Below are 15,959 nucleotides of genomic sequence, written 5' to 3' on the forward strand. Positions count from 1 at the left end.
CTGGGGCCCAAATTCTAATCGAGGTTCAGAAGTAAAGGCACCACCTTCACCTCTGGAATTGTCTCCTCATGTATCAAGATTTGGACGTCATCCCTGGGGCCCCTCTCCCTGCTTCTAACATCTGAATCCTAAGCCTTTAAACTTGATACTGGAATGAAGAGCAAATCAAAGGTTTCTTCAAAAGCTGCTGTTCCCTTTCTGGATCATTACACAAGGCCTAACCTGCAACAGCTGAGAATGAAGACAATTTTATCTACAGCAAGCACGCTGCAGTGATCCACACAACTGTTTGGTGGCTTAAAACAGACCATCTTTTAAAGTGTCTGGCATTTTAGACACTTAGCATCTTGTTACATGAGACTAGCCTTTTAGCAAGTTCCTCACCTTCACAAGGTTCCTGGGAAAGTCATTCCAACCTTGTAGCTGTTTACTAAGGAACCCACCCCAAGAAGGGACAGCTACTGTGCTCATTCACTAAGGCTGCTGTAATGAAGAACCAGAGACCAGGGGCTGCAACTAGACATGTACTTCCTCCCGGTTCTGGAGGCAGAAGGCTGAGATCAAGGTGTCGGCAGGGTAGGCATCCTCTGGAGGCCTGTCTTTACAGGGTGCTGGGTGCCCTGATCTTCTCTGATAAGGACATCAGTCAGACTGGAGGAGGGCCCACCCTGACAGTCTCATTTTAACTTCATCACCTTTAAAGACCTCCATCTCCAAATACAGTCACATTCTGAGGTCGGTGAGGATTTCCACGTATGGGTTTTGGGGGACACAATTCAGCCCATAACCACTGTTCATGATTTTTCTTTTTCACATATTTTGACATGCCTTTAGAGTAGGTTTAATTAGGTATTAAGAAGACATATAAAACCCAAAAGATAGGCTTGTTTCATGTGCATGGAAAATGTAACTGATGTGCACAGAGAATCTGTGGTCTGACTAGGCACTATACCTGCTGTGGTAGGATCTGAAAAACTTTCAGAGGACTTAGCCCTATACAGCAGCTACAGGTGCAGAGGGCTTTGCCTTATACAGCAGCTATAGGTGAAAAAAGTGAAATTCAGAAAAAGGCCAAAATTCATTCTATCATTCAACAGTCATTTCCTGGTTGTGTGTACTTTTTTTTTTTTTAAATCCTCAGCAAGGATATTTTTCCACTGAAATTTTTAGGAAGAGTTGAAGAGAGGGAAAAAGAGAGAAACACTTGATTGGTTGCCACCTGCATGAGCCCCTGACCAGGGTCCGGGCCAGGGAGAAGCCTGCAACCAAGGTACATGCCCTTGACCGAAATCGAACCCTTTGGTCCACAGGCCGATTCTCTACTAGTATATCTACTGAGCCAAACCGGCAGGGGCCAGCTGTGTGTACTTCCATCGACACATAAAGTGATGGTCAAGTCTTCACTCCGCCCCGTCCAAACCTTGTTCTCTCACCTTTTCTCAAGGCAGTTCCCAGGCCACAGCATTTGAAGCACGTCAGACGTCTGTTGTGAACGCAGCCTCTACATCCCACCCGACTCAGTGAATCCGCTCGGGGTCTGGGAGCCTGCACTACAGCACCACCCACCCGTCCCCTCCAGTCTGTGGGAGTCTGCCCTGAGCTGTGTGCTGCCATCTACGCTCTCGCTCTTCACCCATGAGAAAGGTCACGCTTGTCCAAGCTGCAAAACTGAAAACACATTTATTTCACACAGAGCAATCAGTACAGGCAGAAAAGAGCTCGGTTTCCATTTGCTGTGTCACTGAAAACCTAGCACATCATTTGGCTAAAATTCACATAAAAGTTCCCAAAAGAAACAAATCTAATGGTTTCCCCCAAACAGTAGATTCTCTCTTGATTAGTCAGACCAGCACCTGCTGAGAGGGAACGCACTGCAGACCTGACAGTGATATTTCTTAACAAGGACGACTCCACATAAGCTTTCAAGTGTAAAGAGCAACTTCGAACGGCAGCGAGCCTAATTCATCAGCCACCAGACTCGAAGGGGAAGCCACAGCACTGCGGACATTACACTCTTCCTGGGAATCCAGCCCCACAACCTGCAGGAGCAGGGGTCCCAGACAAAGGAGAGGCAGCAGCACTGAGTGGGCCCTAACCCGGGCGGAAACGCACGGACTATGCCTCCTTCTCGGCTGTGTCCTTCTCCGAGGTCCACTCCACTGGCTTCATATTAACTTGGTCCTCAGTCTTGCGGTGCTATTTGGGAGACTTTTGGTTGTAACCGGTAAGTTCTAAGAATCCACGCTGGCTGATTCCAAGGGTGGCAGGCCCTGTCCAATACACAGGTGTCCTCACGGCTTGAAGGCCATCCTGCAGGTTGCACACATATGTCAGCGGTCTCCTATGGGAGACGGAGCTCCTTCCTCTTCAGCAGAGAACAGTGCAGGGGCAGCGGCTCTGGCTAGCTCCTCCTCCTGTGCTCCCGCATGTGCGCAGCGATGGAACCAGCTATTTCTGCATTCCTCTTGTTCTGGCCAAAATAATCTAGAAATTCACCATCTGGTCCAATCAAGTACATTATTATGGTATGGTCCACCTGCAGAGAAAGGGGGGTGGGGATGACAAGATTACCAACATAAGCGGCTTATGTTACTGTTTAGGTGCAGCAGGGTAACAGAACTTCACATTGATGCTTAAATAACCCATGGCACCTATTATCTACTGAATGGGCCGAAGCCTATTATAGCGACACATTATCTCAAATAGCTTGTGTTCTAGAACTCTGCACTGACCATTGCTTGAAACATCAGCTATAATTTGGATTTCCTTTGGTGTAATCCTTAGCATATCCACACAATCTCTGCAAAAAGATTCCACTTCTAAGAAACAGCAGCTCTGGCCTTCATAACACGGTCAATGCTTGTGGACAATGCTCGATTGGGAAGAGCTGACATTTATGAGTAAAATATTTCATCAGACCCCTGGACTGTATTACAAAGACATAGCGCATGGAATTGAAAGTGTTGGGGAGAAATTATGTTCTTCAATGAGTTATGCCTTTGCTTTAGGAAGAGCTGGCTGGCTGTCAATTCATCAGGACCTGAATTCTGCTTACCATGTTTCATGAGAAGAAACCAGAAAACCAACTACTAACTATAAAAGTTACAGACTCTAACACAGTATTTAGCCCTGATAGCAGTGATTCAAATGGAAACATGACAACAGGTGTCTTTCTCCCGCAGGAAATTCTTACACTACACAGGGCAATCCCATCCGAAGCAAAGCACCGGGAAACTCCTGAGAAGCCACATTACACCTCGGAGGGGTCACCTAAAATCCACTATCCCAGTGGTTGGCAAACTGCGGCTCGCGAGCCAAATACCGACTTCTGCGCATGGGCCACGAAGTTTCAACCGCACTGTACGTGTGCGCCCGCACGTGGTATTTTGTGGAAGAGCCACACTCAAGGGGCCAAAGAGCCGCACGTGGCTCGCGAGCCGCAGTTTGCCGACCACTGCACTATCCTTTCCAGGCAAAGTTCTTAAAGTATTCCTAGCTCTAACTTAAGTTTAGACTAGTCACCAGTCTTTCTTAGTTACATGATTCCACAAAACCCCATTTTAAATGAGCAGAAGACTTAGAATTTAGAGTCCTTGGAATTTACTGCAGGCTTGATTGTTATTTGGCAAGATTAAAAGACAGGGATGTGATCACACATACCAAACTGGAGACAGCCCTCAAATATATCCGAACATATGGTATATGCGTGAGGTAATTACTTTTTTATAAACACACATTCATAAAGACACAGCAAATGGAAAGAGCCACCTGCCCACTCAGATACGGAAAGAATGTACCCCGCAGGCTCAAGCAGCTGTGACTCCATGTCTTGCATCATTTACTGCAGGAGCAGGGCAGGGGCTCTGTGCTTCTCCACACATTTGAAATATTGGTCAGAACTAGGTCTCCAGCTCATCTTCAAACCTTATCCTAAAGCTTACCCCCTCCTCCTCCCTATTTCTTCCTTTTCTCTATTCTCTATTTAAAAATAGAATGTCAGTGCAGTGAACTTAACTTTATGAGTATTCTTAATATAAATTACTTTCTAATACATAATAAAAATATTGTACTATCCATGTATGTTAAACTTGTCAGTGGTCAAGTCTCATGCACATTTGGTTAAGGGCAGAGCAAACTGCCACCTGTTTTTAGTGTGGGATACTTTAAAGTTCTAGTAGTTCCCAGTAGAGAAAAATAAACCGAGCCACCTGGCCAGGGCACAAGCTCTTTCAAGTGTCACCTTAACCCAGGAGATAGGTATCAGACACCTCTACAAACAATAAAATAGGCTGAGAGGGTAAATTATCAAATCGGTAAATGCCAGACCGAAGCTTAGAACCTAGATCTGTCCAATTTCAAAGTCCACAATCGTTTTAGATCCTGTTGCCACTATCTCTACTGTATATACACGCACACACCTTTTAATTTTTGAAAAGGTGACTATGCTCATAAAAAAGAACACACTTATTCAACGAAAGTCCTCCTCTTCCAGACCCTCTGAGCCCTCAGTTCTCCTTAGAGGGAAGCCCTGCTGCCAGGTCCTGTGTTCTCCTAGAGCAGAGGTGGGGAACGTCCGGCCCGTGGGCCGCAAAAGGCCCATGAAATCATTGGTCTGGCCCTGCCAAGGCATCAGGGGTGAGTTAATTAAGTGTCTGACCAAATACAGCAGCTAATGTTTAAGTTGATAAATTTGTATGGCCTGGGAATGATGTTATAAATATCCACATGGACCTTGGCAGAAAAAAGGTTTCCCACTCCTGTCCTAGAGAAATTCTCTGCATCTATTAGTGTGAGTTTCTATCTACTTATTTCTTTTACCACCTGTCACCTATTTATTTTTACAAAGAAGTAACAATATACTTTTCTTCTCATTTAATGGCATACTGGACGTTGTTCTGTATCAGCACATATATCGTAAGCCTTTAAGAAATGGTTGTCTGGTTTTCAGTCTTTTTATAAGCAATGCTGCAGGTTATAGCTACAGGTAAGTTCCAAACAGTAGAACCTCTAACCGAAAGGGCCCTCTGAAGAGGGCGTTCCCGCCAACCGCGCAGGAAGTGCCGCATCCCAACAGCTTCTGGGCTCTTTTCCAAAATTCGACTTTGACAACATGTTTCAAGCTTTTGATCTTTGCTGGCCCAACAAGTGAAAACGGCATCACAAGTCATATGCTTTTCACTGAATGACACTGAACATCTGTTTTTGGTTTGAAAGCCATTCATATTCTTTGTCAAAAGTAGTTTCCATGCATACAAAGTCCTGTCAGATTGCATGCACACCGGGCAGCGCTGTGCACATTTAGCTTTCAGTGGACCCCTGAGCGGCTGGCACACCAGCACACATAGGCCATTCTGAGGGCTCCGCTGGCGTTTGGAAGCCAGCGGCGTACCTTGTTGCTATTGTTTGAGATTAAGAAAACCTCATTCCATTACACCTCAACCTTTAAGATACTCCCTGCCTCCTGCAGTTCCTAAAATTTTAACAGCAGTTTCGCACACGATCTTGTGGATGAAAATCTGTGACTTCCAGGGCAGAAGCCATACTAATGAACCAAGAAACTGGAGAGTGTCTCCCCCTATTGGTTGATTTGGCAAACGTAGAGCAATGGACTCCACATTAAGATAAAACATTAACATCCCATTCTGGATGATGTACACAGTACAAACCTCAGTGCCCAAACTCGAAACCAGTTAATTCAACTCTCTTTTACAGAAAGAGTAAATAAGCTGGACTTTCTTGCCATGGCTTCCTCTCGCCCTGTACTCTTCTCATTCTTCTCATGCTGCTGGTGCAACACGGGGAAACCACAGCAGGGTTTCCTCTTTCCTTAAACTTAGGGCTTATGGAAATATGCTAATTTTTGTCTTTTTTTCTCATGAACCCAAGTTTCCCTAAATCTAGGAGGCATCAGAATTGGAAAATAAGATTATGGAAAATAAGATTAAAGCAAAGGGACCAGAAGCCAAATTGAGGCTGTAGGCTACAGTGTGCCCCAGGTTCAAAGGTGACAGAGAAACCATAGGGCCGCAGACAAAGCACCACAGTGAGATGTCCCCTCTGCACACTGCTCTTGGAAATGAGCCATGGCATAGCCAGCAGATCAATGACTCAAGGTCCTGGCCAGCTTTCTTTCTATAAAACAGCTTTGCTGGTAAAAGAGCTCTTCTGGTCAATCACTTTGTCCATCCAAATTAATACAGAAATCAGAGTATGACAACTGAAGAAAAAAATGGAAATGATACTAAAATACAATGTCAACTTTTTAAAAAAAAAATATACACATTTCTATTGATTTCAGAGACGAAGGGAGAGGGAGAGAGAGAAAAACATCAATGATGAGAGAATCATTGATTGGCTGCTTCCTGCATGCCCCACAATGGGGATCGAGGCTGCAACCTGGGTATGTGCCCTGACTGGGAATCAAACCCTGACCTCCTGGTTCGTAAGTCAGTGCTCAACCGCTGAGCCATGCCGGCCAGGCAATGTCCGTTCTTACTGTGATGGGAGAGAATGTCCTACTGAGAAAACCGAATAGAGCAGCATGCATGCCCTTTGTTGGTGCTTCACTGTGAAACCACTGGTAAGAAACGGAACTCAGGAGCTCGGGCATTAGCCTAGGGCTCCTGGGGCAGTGCTGATGAAAGTAGATAGCTCTTGAATGTATGAGCTACAGCAGAAACCTTAATGGAATCATTAAAAAGCACATCATTAAACATCTAATGATGCAAGTCATATAGAGATATGAAAATACACCTGCCCTAGATAGTTTGGCTCAGTGGAGAGAGGGTCGGCCTGCAAACAGAAGGAGGCTGGGTCCAATTCCGGTCAAGGGCACATATTTTGGTTGCAGGCTCCTCCCCGGCCTGGGCCCTGGTCAGGGCTCGTGCAGGAGGCAACCAATCGATGTGTTTCTCTCACATTGATATTTCTCTCTCTTTCCCTCTCTCTTCCACTGTTCCTAAAAATCAATGGAAAAATATCCTGGGGTGAGGATAAACAACACAAAAAGTGTCCTTGAGTGGGGATTAACAAAGAAAAAAAAAAAAATAAAGAAAATACACCTTATAGAAAGTCTACCTATCTGTGCCTTTCCTATTTTCTCTTGCTTTTCTAAATCCTTATTCATTCAACCCCAAAATACAGTTCCTTATGGCCAGACACTGCTTCTCAAAAGAAGCATATTTCTTTGACCTCTTCACAGGGGACACAGAAACAACACAATGCTTTTAACAAGTAAAACAGCTTTGCTCCAAAATGCTGGCTTCTCTTTATCCCTAATTCCTAAGGATTTTGCAAAAATCTCAGGTTTTCTTTCCTCTCTGATGCCAGTTGTCACTTAAATCTATATGAACATCTGAGCCCTGAGTTGGCCTGTGGGTAGAAACCTGAGCAAGTACTTACTATGTAGTCCTCATCTTCGTCCCTGGGGCCAGGGCTGTAATACACTCGGTAAGCTCTGGCTACTTGATCAATCTCCTCTTTTGTGCCAGTCAAGCCAACCAGTTTGGGAGAAAATTCTAAATAAAAAATGAGAAAGACAGCAAAAAATGAGAAGCGCACAAAACAACCTACCCCTACATGAAAAAGCAGTACTAGTTATAAAGAAGCCCTATTGCTACTTTCTTCCTGTGAGTCCCTAAACATTTCCTCATGTTTCAAAAGAAAAAAATTTCACATAGAGAACAAATAAAATTTTTCCTGTGGTATACAAGTCACTTTGGAATTAAACTAGAAATCAGTAACAGAAGATAGCTGGAAAATCCCAAAGTATGTGGAGATAAACACACTTCTAAATAACATGGGTCAAAAAGGAAATTTCAAGAGAGTAAAAAATATTTTGAAAAATGAAAATGGAAATGCAACTTACCCAAATTTGTGGGATGAAGAAAAAGCAGTGCTTAAGAGAGAAATTTATAGTACTGAATGCATACATTAGAAAAGAAGAAAGATCTAAAGTTGGTAAGTTTCCTCCTTAGGAAACTAGAAAAAAAAGAGCAAATTAAACCCCATGTAAGCAGAAAAGAAAAATGAGAGCTGAAATCAATGGAATTGAAAACAGGATATTAATATAGAAGATCAATGAAAGTGAAAGTTGGTTCTTAATAATCTATCAGTCACATCCTTTCATGACTATCTAGTAAAGAGGGAATATATTCTAATTATTTGTCACATTTCTTATTTAGTTGTTTTTAAATAATGAGATATGCTGAAGTTCAAAGATATTGTCATGAATTAAGCACTATAGTTTTTATCTTTATATCATATCATGAGATAAAAATTTGTCTCATTATTAGTTCACACCAGGTCAAAATATCTGTATCTCATTTTCCAGCAAATAATCTCATACTACGGATCTGCTGTTAAGTTTTTGGAATTTATGTAAGTAAGCTGGTGAAAGTCACTTAAAACACCTGGGTTCATCAGATATTAAAGTGATAGTCCAACATTTAACCACAGTACCTTCTTCTGAAAGCCTATTTTCATTCCTTGGACTAGTTCATTCTAAACTGAAAAATTGTTCAGGTACTGAAAAAGCAAGATGGGTTGTCTTTCTTTTCTGCTCAATGAGTAAATGAAGAGAAAGGTAAAAGAAGCCTGAATTAGTTGCACATCCAGACCTTTTTAAATTGTTGAAATTTCAATAATTTTCTAGCTACTAATTGAAATATTTTAAAATCCCCCCAAATGCAATTACTAATGATTACTTCATCAATCACTGTCAAGTATCACCACAAGGTTTTGGTAGTCTAGTTAGGTGCAGCAACTCAGGTATCTATTCATTTGGGGTATTTATAGTTTGGTTGCTACTAGTATACCTGCTTTTTCTGGCTTTAGAAAATACCCTATTGCCCAAGTTTCTGACAAACTTGCAAACTATGAACATTAATTCTACTTTTACACACTAAAAACATAAACCTTTGTAACCCTGGATTATGCAAAGATTTCTTATATATAAAGCCAAAACCATTATCTATACAAGAACAAGTTAATAAGCTGGATCTCATCAAAACGGAAAATTGCTCTTCAAAAAACATGGCTGCAATGACAAGCCATGGGAGAAAATATCTGCAAATCATACACTTGATAAAAGACTTATATCAGGAATATAAATAAAAGTGAATAAATAAAACAAACAGCCCCAAAAGATATAGAGAGACACTTTTTACTGAAGAAGACATACAGATGGCAAACAACAGCTCAACATTAGGGAAACGCATATTAAAACCACAACGAGGTGCATATCCATGCTCTTAGCAGTTTTATTTGTAATAGTCAAAAACTGGAAATAACTCCAGTGTCTATCAACTGGATACTATTCAGAAATAAAAATGAATGAACTATTGATACATTCTACAACAAGGATGAATCTCAAAATAATTAAGCTAAAAGAAGCCATTCAAAAAAAGAGTACATATTCTATAATTCTATTTACATTGACTTGTAGAAATGCAAACTGATCTACATAGACAGCAAGCAGATCCTGGTTGCCGAAGCCAGGGGGTGGATGAAGTGGAGGGGCAGGAGGGAGGGATGAGCAAGGGCACAAGGAAGCTGCTGGGGGGCATGGATATGTTTACTCTTTTTGTGGTGATGGTTTCCCAAGCACACATATGTCAAAAGGTAACAAACTGCACACTTAAATATATACACTCTGTCAATTATCTCTCATATCTCTCAATCAGTCTGTTAAATAATAAAATATATAGTAAGGTCCTTCAAAAACACATTTTAAAAAATAACCTTGAAGATTTAGAGGACATGTGCATTAGACTGTGTCATAATAAAAACAAATATAAAACTATTCACTAGTTGTTCTGTCCAGTAATTTAAATCAATTTCACCATAACTACAACTTAAATTCCTGATTTTTAAGCACCCACCTTCTGCACACTAGTATAAGAACAAAACCTGTTTGATCAGATCTTTATTCTCAACACACTTTTCAGCTGAAAAAACTCAAATCTAGAGAAATTAAGCAACTCACCTAAGCTCATAAAACCTAAGTATTCACCTTTAATTCTACTATTTAGTCTTTAAAAGTACCTTCTAATAGGTTTTGACCTGCATGTTGAGATGTTTGAATTGAAATCCTTCCACTAGTAGTTATGTTTGTCATAATCAATGTTTTGGGTTTATAAACTATGTCCTGAGTTCAAAATGTGTTTATATAAGATTTATTTTTAATCTCTCAATGCACATACTCCCAGAACGTATGCACATTAATTTTACAAAGGAGAGAATGAGATGCACAGGCAGAATTAGAAACAAGGCCCCTTACTCTCAATTCAAGGCTCTATGACTTTGCTGATACACGAAGGCTGAGTTCTCCTGCCCTGACAAAATAAAAGGACCTTGCCCCAGCAATTAAGAAGCCTGTGTCTTATTTACTTACTAGCCACAGTCACAACTCTGAGCCTCATCATTTTATTTGACTGTAAAATTGGAGATAACATTTGTCCTCCCTATTTCACAGGCCATTTTAAGGTACAAATGAGTTGATATTTCAAAAACTGTAGAGCTAAACAGATATTAAGTATTAGTAATGGAACACACCTTTCACATAATTTGCAATGGCTTCTTTTGTGTCCCTCTCTGGGTCAATAGTGATGAAAAGTGGAGTTAAATTTGGCAGAGTTGGAATATCATCTGAAAGAAAGTTCCTGTTAGTCAGTATTCACACTGTAAGGGAAACGACAAAGAAAACCAGCAATTACAGTAGAGTGTAGTACTACAGCAAGGCTTGGGGAAACGAAGGCACATCTGACACTGGTGTTACATGACCGGGAAGGGGATGGGATGGCCTTGAGGAGAAACAGACAGGTAATTGTCTGTGGTGGAATCAGACAACCCACCAAATACCTGCACCAGGGTATCTTGTCCCCTAATCCAACCCATATTATAGGTTAGTCCCCCCACCATGCCCCAAAGGCAGGGCAAACTATTCACAAGAACCGAATAGCCTGGGATAATTCATTTTAACACATTTCCTACCGCTCAGGAGTTTTCTCGTGTTTCACGCGCCATCTGTTAAGGACCGCTCACGGGTGTTCTCGTTTTTCACACCCATGGAAAAAGGAGCAAATCTAGATACTTACGTAAATTTTGTTTGGTCCCTCTTCATAGAGGAAAATGTTTTACACAGTGCCATACGTTAAAAAAGCACTAGGAACTTTTACTGTTTAATTGTTTTTGTAAATAAAAATGTTATAATTACTGAAAAACAACACCTAAAGTGCATTATGATGATTTAAGTAACGTGCAGTTTGCCCAAAAACGTCGGTCCCTGGCGTATGTCTTAGAGATTTCTATGCGGTACGCAATGTGTTAAGAAGGATGTAGCCTGCCTTCTTATTGGTACTAATAAATGCCCCTGACTGCACGTCATAGACCACCCACAGATTTCAGTCTAACCAACAGTCATCTGGGAAAGGCAACAGTGGAGTCAATGATGGAAGCCACAATAAAGGGATACAAAGCAGAGTTAAGAGAGACCCAGACCACACTGACATTTTTTTTAAATCCTCACCTAAGGATATTTTTCCATTGATTTTTAGAGAGAATGGAAGGGAAGGGGAGAGACAGAGGAACATCCATGTCGATTGGTTACCTCCCACAACGTGCCGGCACCAGGACTGGGGATTGAGCCTGCAACTGAGGTACATGCCCTTGACTGGGAACTGAACCCAGGATGCTTCAGTCGGTGGGCTGACGCTCTATCCACTGAGCCAAACCAGGTAGGGTCACATTGACATTTTTAAGCAAACTAATATTTAGCATCATAACAAGCTTCTTTTGGTGGAGAATTTATAGGTCATGGGAATCCAAGCAACAGACAAGCCTAACACTAAGATTTTATGTTCACACAAACCAAATAATTACAAACCTCCATCTAACAATAATACTAGAATGTGAAAAGCATAGTAACATTAAGGACATTAAGTAAACATACTTTTCATAGTAAGTGATGGCTTCCTTACCTATTTCATCCACGACTTGAATCATTTTTTCTAGTTCTTCTGGACAAACATCAGGGCAATGAGTGAAACCAAAATAAATCAATACCCACTGACCCAGGTAGTCCTTATTAGTTTTGGGCTCTCCGGTATGAGTTACGAGGGAAAATGGTCCCCCAAGTAGAGGCTTTCCAATGCTTCGCTGCCGTTCCTTCTCCAGCTCTTAAACAGACACAAATACACACACACAAATCGTCAATATAACCATAGTTACTCAATACCTGATGTATGATTCATACTATACTAATGGCTGTGTGGGCACAAAATGTACAAGAAATAGTGTCAGTTTTCAAGAACCTGAAAAAAACCTCTTAAGGAAAATAAGCATAAAATAAAACAAAATCAAATTAAATCTAATATGTACTAAAGACGATAAGAAACGAAAGTGGTAAAAATATTTCTTCTGGAACAATTCAATCCTAAGCCAACAGGAGTGCCATAATGCGGGTGAGAGAGGGGGCACAGCTATACAGAATGCCTGAGCCCAAGAGGGCAAGGCGGTGGCCTGGCATTGGAAGTCTGAGCCTGAGTGTGCTGAGGGCAGCTGTGTGCTGAGGGGAGGGGTCAACGGGATGGGAGCTTACTTGCTTACCGGGGGTTGATCAAATCAGTAAATATATTAGAGATAAGAGAGTTACAAATGGACAAGGAGTTAGAACAATAGAAAGAAAGAAAACTAGAATGAAACTTGCAGTACTGGAAAGAAACTGGAGGTACAAAATGAACTTATGGTTTCTATATATACAGAAATATAGATAAAAAGATATACATATACTGTATATCTCTTTCCTAGCTCTGTCTACTGAGAGGACCTGGGAGAAGACACACTGAACTCATATACCAATAACAACAAACTCGTATCCCGACTTCTAAATATCCTCCTCCACAAAAAGGAAACAGGGTTTTTAGAGAGATAGCTGATATCAGGTCCCGAAAGTCAAGTAAAAACTGAAAAACTTACAGATTGAAGGAGACTAAAAACGCAACTAGGCATGAGGTGTGGTTCTAAACCAGACAACTTTTGCCATAAAGGGCATCAGGCTGCACCACTTTAAAGAGGTCTGAACACTCAACAGTAAAGCATATCAGTGTCGATTTTCTGATTTTGAACACTGTATTGTGATTATATTGGAGAATGTCCTTATTTGTAGAAATATACAATAAAGTATTTAAAAAATGCTGAGGCATCATGTCAAGCAAATATTTTCAAATGATTTAGGAACACTTTTAATATTGTATGTATCATAATACATTTTTAATAAAAATGTTATTAATTGCAGGTGACATTCCAAACTAAAGTCAAATGAAGCTTGCATTTTCCTTAAATGTCTTTACCAACACTTTCCTAGCTTTTCAGTTTTATTTCACTGTGAAACTAAAGGAACTTAACTGCTTATTAGAATATGAAAATTATATCAATAAAGTACTAGCAGTTATACAAAAGAAAGGTCTAAATATCTGCATGAATCTTATATTGCTCAGGTTCTAAAGCCTATGAATTCTCACTCCCAGATTTAAACACCATCCTGTGTATAATGGCATCAAGAGACACTAAAAAAATCAAAACAGATTTAAGTGACACTGTAAAGATTTACTGAAGACTCTAAAACAAATCTTAAGAAGTCCTAGAATATTTGCTAAAATATAAACTTGTTGTAAACAATTTCTAAACACTTCAAGTGCCTGTCCACAGCGGTTCCTAGCTTCCCACCACAGGTTCTCCCTCCCTCTGTCTTCCATGGTCAGTCTCTGGCCTTTTTCCATCTGCTGATACCCAGCGGTTTATGGTAGGGGTTGAGCCTTCCTTTGGCCCTCAGAGCACCCTGAACTTCCCTCTGGCCTGATAGGACCTCATCTAGTAAAATCTTTACTTCACAGGTATCGCAAAGGCTGGAATGCATCTTAGTCATCTTTGTAGCCTCTGGACTTCGCACTATGTTCAAATCTGTCCTAAAAGAAGTCATTTCATATTGTTGGACAGTGCTATGCTGGATTGGATCCTGGAACAGGTAAAAGGCAACAGAAAAACAAGTGAAATCCAAATAAAGTGAGTGAGTGGTTTAGTGAGGACTAGCGTGTGTACCAATTCTAATTTCTCAGTTTTCATGACACGTCAACATTAGGGGAAGCTAGGTAATGGGTACATGAGAACTCTCTATGCCAGTGGTTCTCAACCTTCCTAATGCCGCGACCCTTTAATACAGTTCCTCACATTGTGGAGACCCCCAACCATAAAATTATTTTCGTTGCTACTCATAACTGTAATTTTGCGACTGTTATGAATCGTAATGCAAATATCTGATATGCAGGATGTATTTGCATTGTTACAAACTGAACATAATTAAAGCATAGGGATTAATCACAAAAACAACATGTAATTATATATGTGTTTTCCGATGGTCTTGGGTGACCCCTGTGAAAGGGTCGTTCGATCCCCAAAGGGGTCGCGACCCACAGGTTGAGAACCGCTGCTCTATGCCATATTTACACCTCTTCTGTAAACCTAAAATTATTTCAAAATTAAAAGTCTAAAAACAAAGAGATGCTAGTCCAGAGGCAGGGAAGACGTTATGCAGAGCTGACCAAATGACATGTACTCACTGTCCGTCTTCTCTTTCTTGAAGAGCTTCATTCCAGCCAATAAAGCTCCTCCAATGGCAAACGTGACGGCTAGCGACTTCCAGGAAACGGGCTACTGGGGCAGAGATTTCAAAACCAAAACCACTAGTAAGACGCAGACATTTAACCACACTGAACATATTACCGTAGTTTTTAAATATCAAAACGGGGGCCCTGATATCGTTCAGTGTGCGGAACGTTTCATGCCATTTGGGATGAGGACATACTGAAAGTGTCTGCGGATGCAGCAGTATCTGGGCGCCTAAACGCAACCACCAAGGCACGTTTCCAAGGGCAAGTCCGCTCAGCCCATTTCTTTTCATTTGGGGGGGGAAAAAAACTAGCAGTGTGCCTCTGATCCCCACTGCTGACTTGAAAACCAGTTCATTACCTGCTGGTGCTGCTAATGTGAATATCAATAAACCAAGTAAAGTTCGGGAGGTGAACCTGGCTTGCAAAGTGCAAGAGGCTGCGAGTGCAACGTTCCTGCAAACGCATGGCATCCTCATTTCCTGGTTCTCTGCGAGTCACCAGATGCAGAGGCTGTGCAGGCCTAACTCATTGACATCCCACAGATCCAACAAACACTGCCCTCACCCACCAGCTAGAGGAAGTGGCTTGTAAGTTCTTTTTGGGTCAGAAGAACCTGAAAGAACCCCCTTCTCAAAAAAAAAAAAAAAAAAAAAAAAAAAGGGACCTATCCAGCAGGCAACAACGATCCCTATTTTGCTCAATATCAAGGTGCACACCGACCCTCCGAAGGGGGACCCGTGTGTCGAGATTCTCAAAACGCCCTGACCCCTCAACAATGGAAAGTTTCGGGTGGAGGACGCTAAGGAAACCCAAAATGTTGACCCAGGTGAGCGGCTGGGCCGCAGACGATTTCAGGCGCGGCCGGGTGCTTTCCGAGGTGACGACCAGGTGGGAGGGCCCGACGGCCGCGACCAGGGCAGGAGGTGCTCCGCGTGTGCACTCACCCCGGGCTTCGAGGGGCGCGAGGGGTCTCGGCGGCCCTTTGGCTCGGGTCCCGGCGCCCCCGGCGGCGGCGGCATCGCGGAGCTGAGGCGCCGGCATCCCGGGCAGCCGCGGGGGAGCCCCCAGGCCCGCCATCCCTTCTCCGGCTGCGCGCAGCGTGGCCTCAGGGAGAGGCCCTCGATCCCAGGTGCCGGGCCCCACACCCCGAAACCTCGAGGCGAGAGGAGCCGAAGCTGACCACCCGGAAGCCGCAGGAGCCGGCCCGATCCCTGTAACAACCCCGCCATGAGCCGAGGAGGTCGCGCCTCCTTCGCCCCGCCCCTCGACTTCCGGTTCCACTTTGACTTCCTC

General features: G+C 42.4%; 1 protein-coding gene across 1 annotated transcript; it reads right to left on the bottom strand.

The window, feature by feature from the left end:
* Window positions 1-1,661: 1,661 nt before the first annotated feature.
* Window positions 1,662-15,947, bottom strand: LOC118672159 (protein SCO1 homolog, mitochondrial). The gene is made up of 6 exons (XM_036341639.1): window positions 15,611-15,947; window positions 14,616-14,706; window positions 11,979-12,176; window positions 10,555-10,647; window positions 7,402-7,517; window positions 1,662-2,536 (listed from the first exon to the last, which is right to left on the bottom strand). Exons 1-6 carry the CDS (start codon window positions 15,893-15,895, stop codon window positions 2,402-2,404), a joined length of 918 nt encoding a protein of 305 aa, XP_036197532.1. The 5' UTR covers window positions 15,896-15,947; the 3' UTR covers window positions 1,662-2,401.
* Window positions 15,948-15,959: the final 12 nt, after the last annotated feature.

Source organism: Myotis myotis, unplaced genomic scaffold, assembly GCF_014108235.1.
Source record: "Myotis myotis isolate mMyoMyo1 unplaced genomic scaffold, mMyoMyo1.p scaffold_m19_p_17, whole genome shotgun sequence".
In the NCBI taxonomy this organism is placed as follows: Eukaryota; Metazoa; Chordata; class Mammalia; order Chiroptera; family Vespertilionidae; genus Myotis; species Myotis myotis.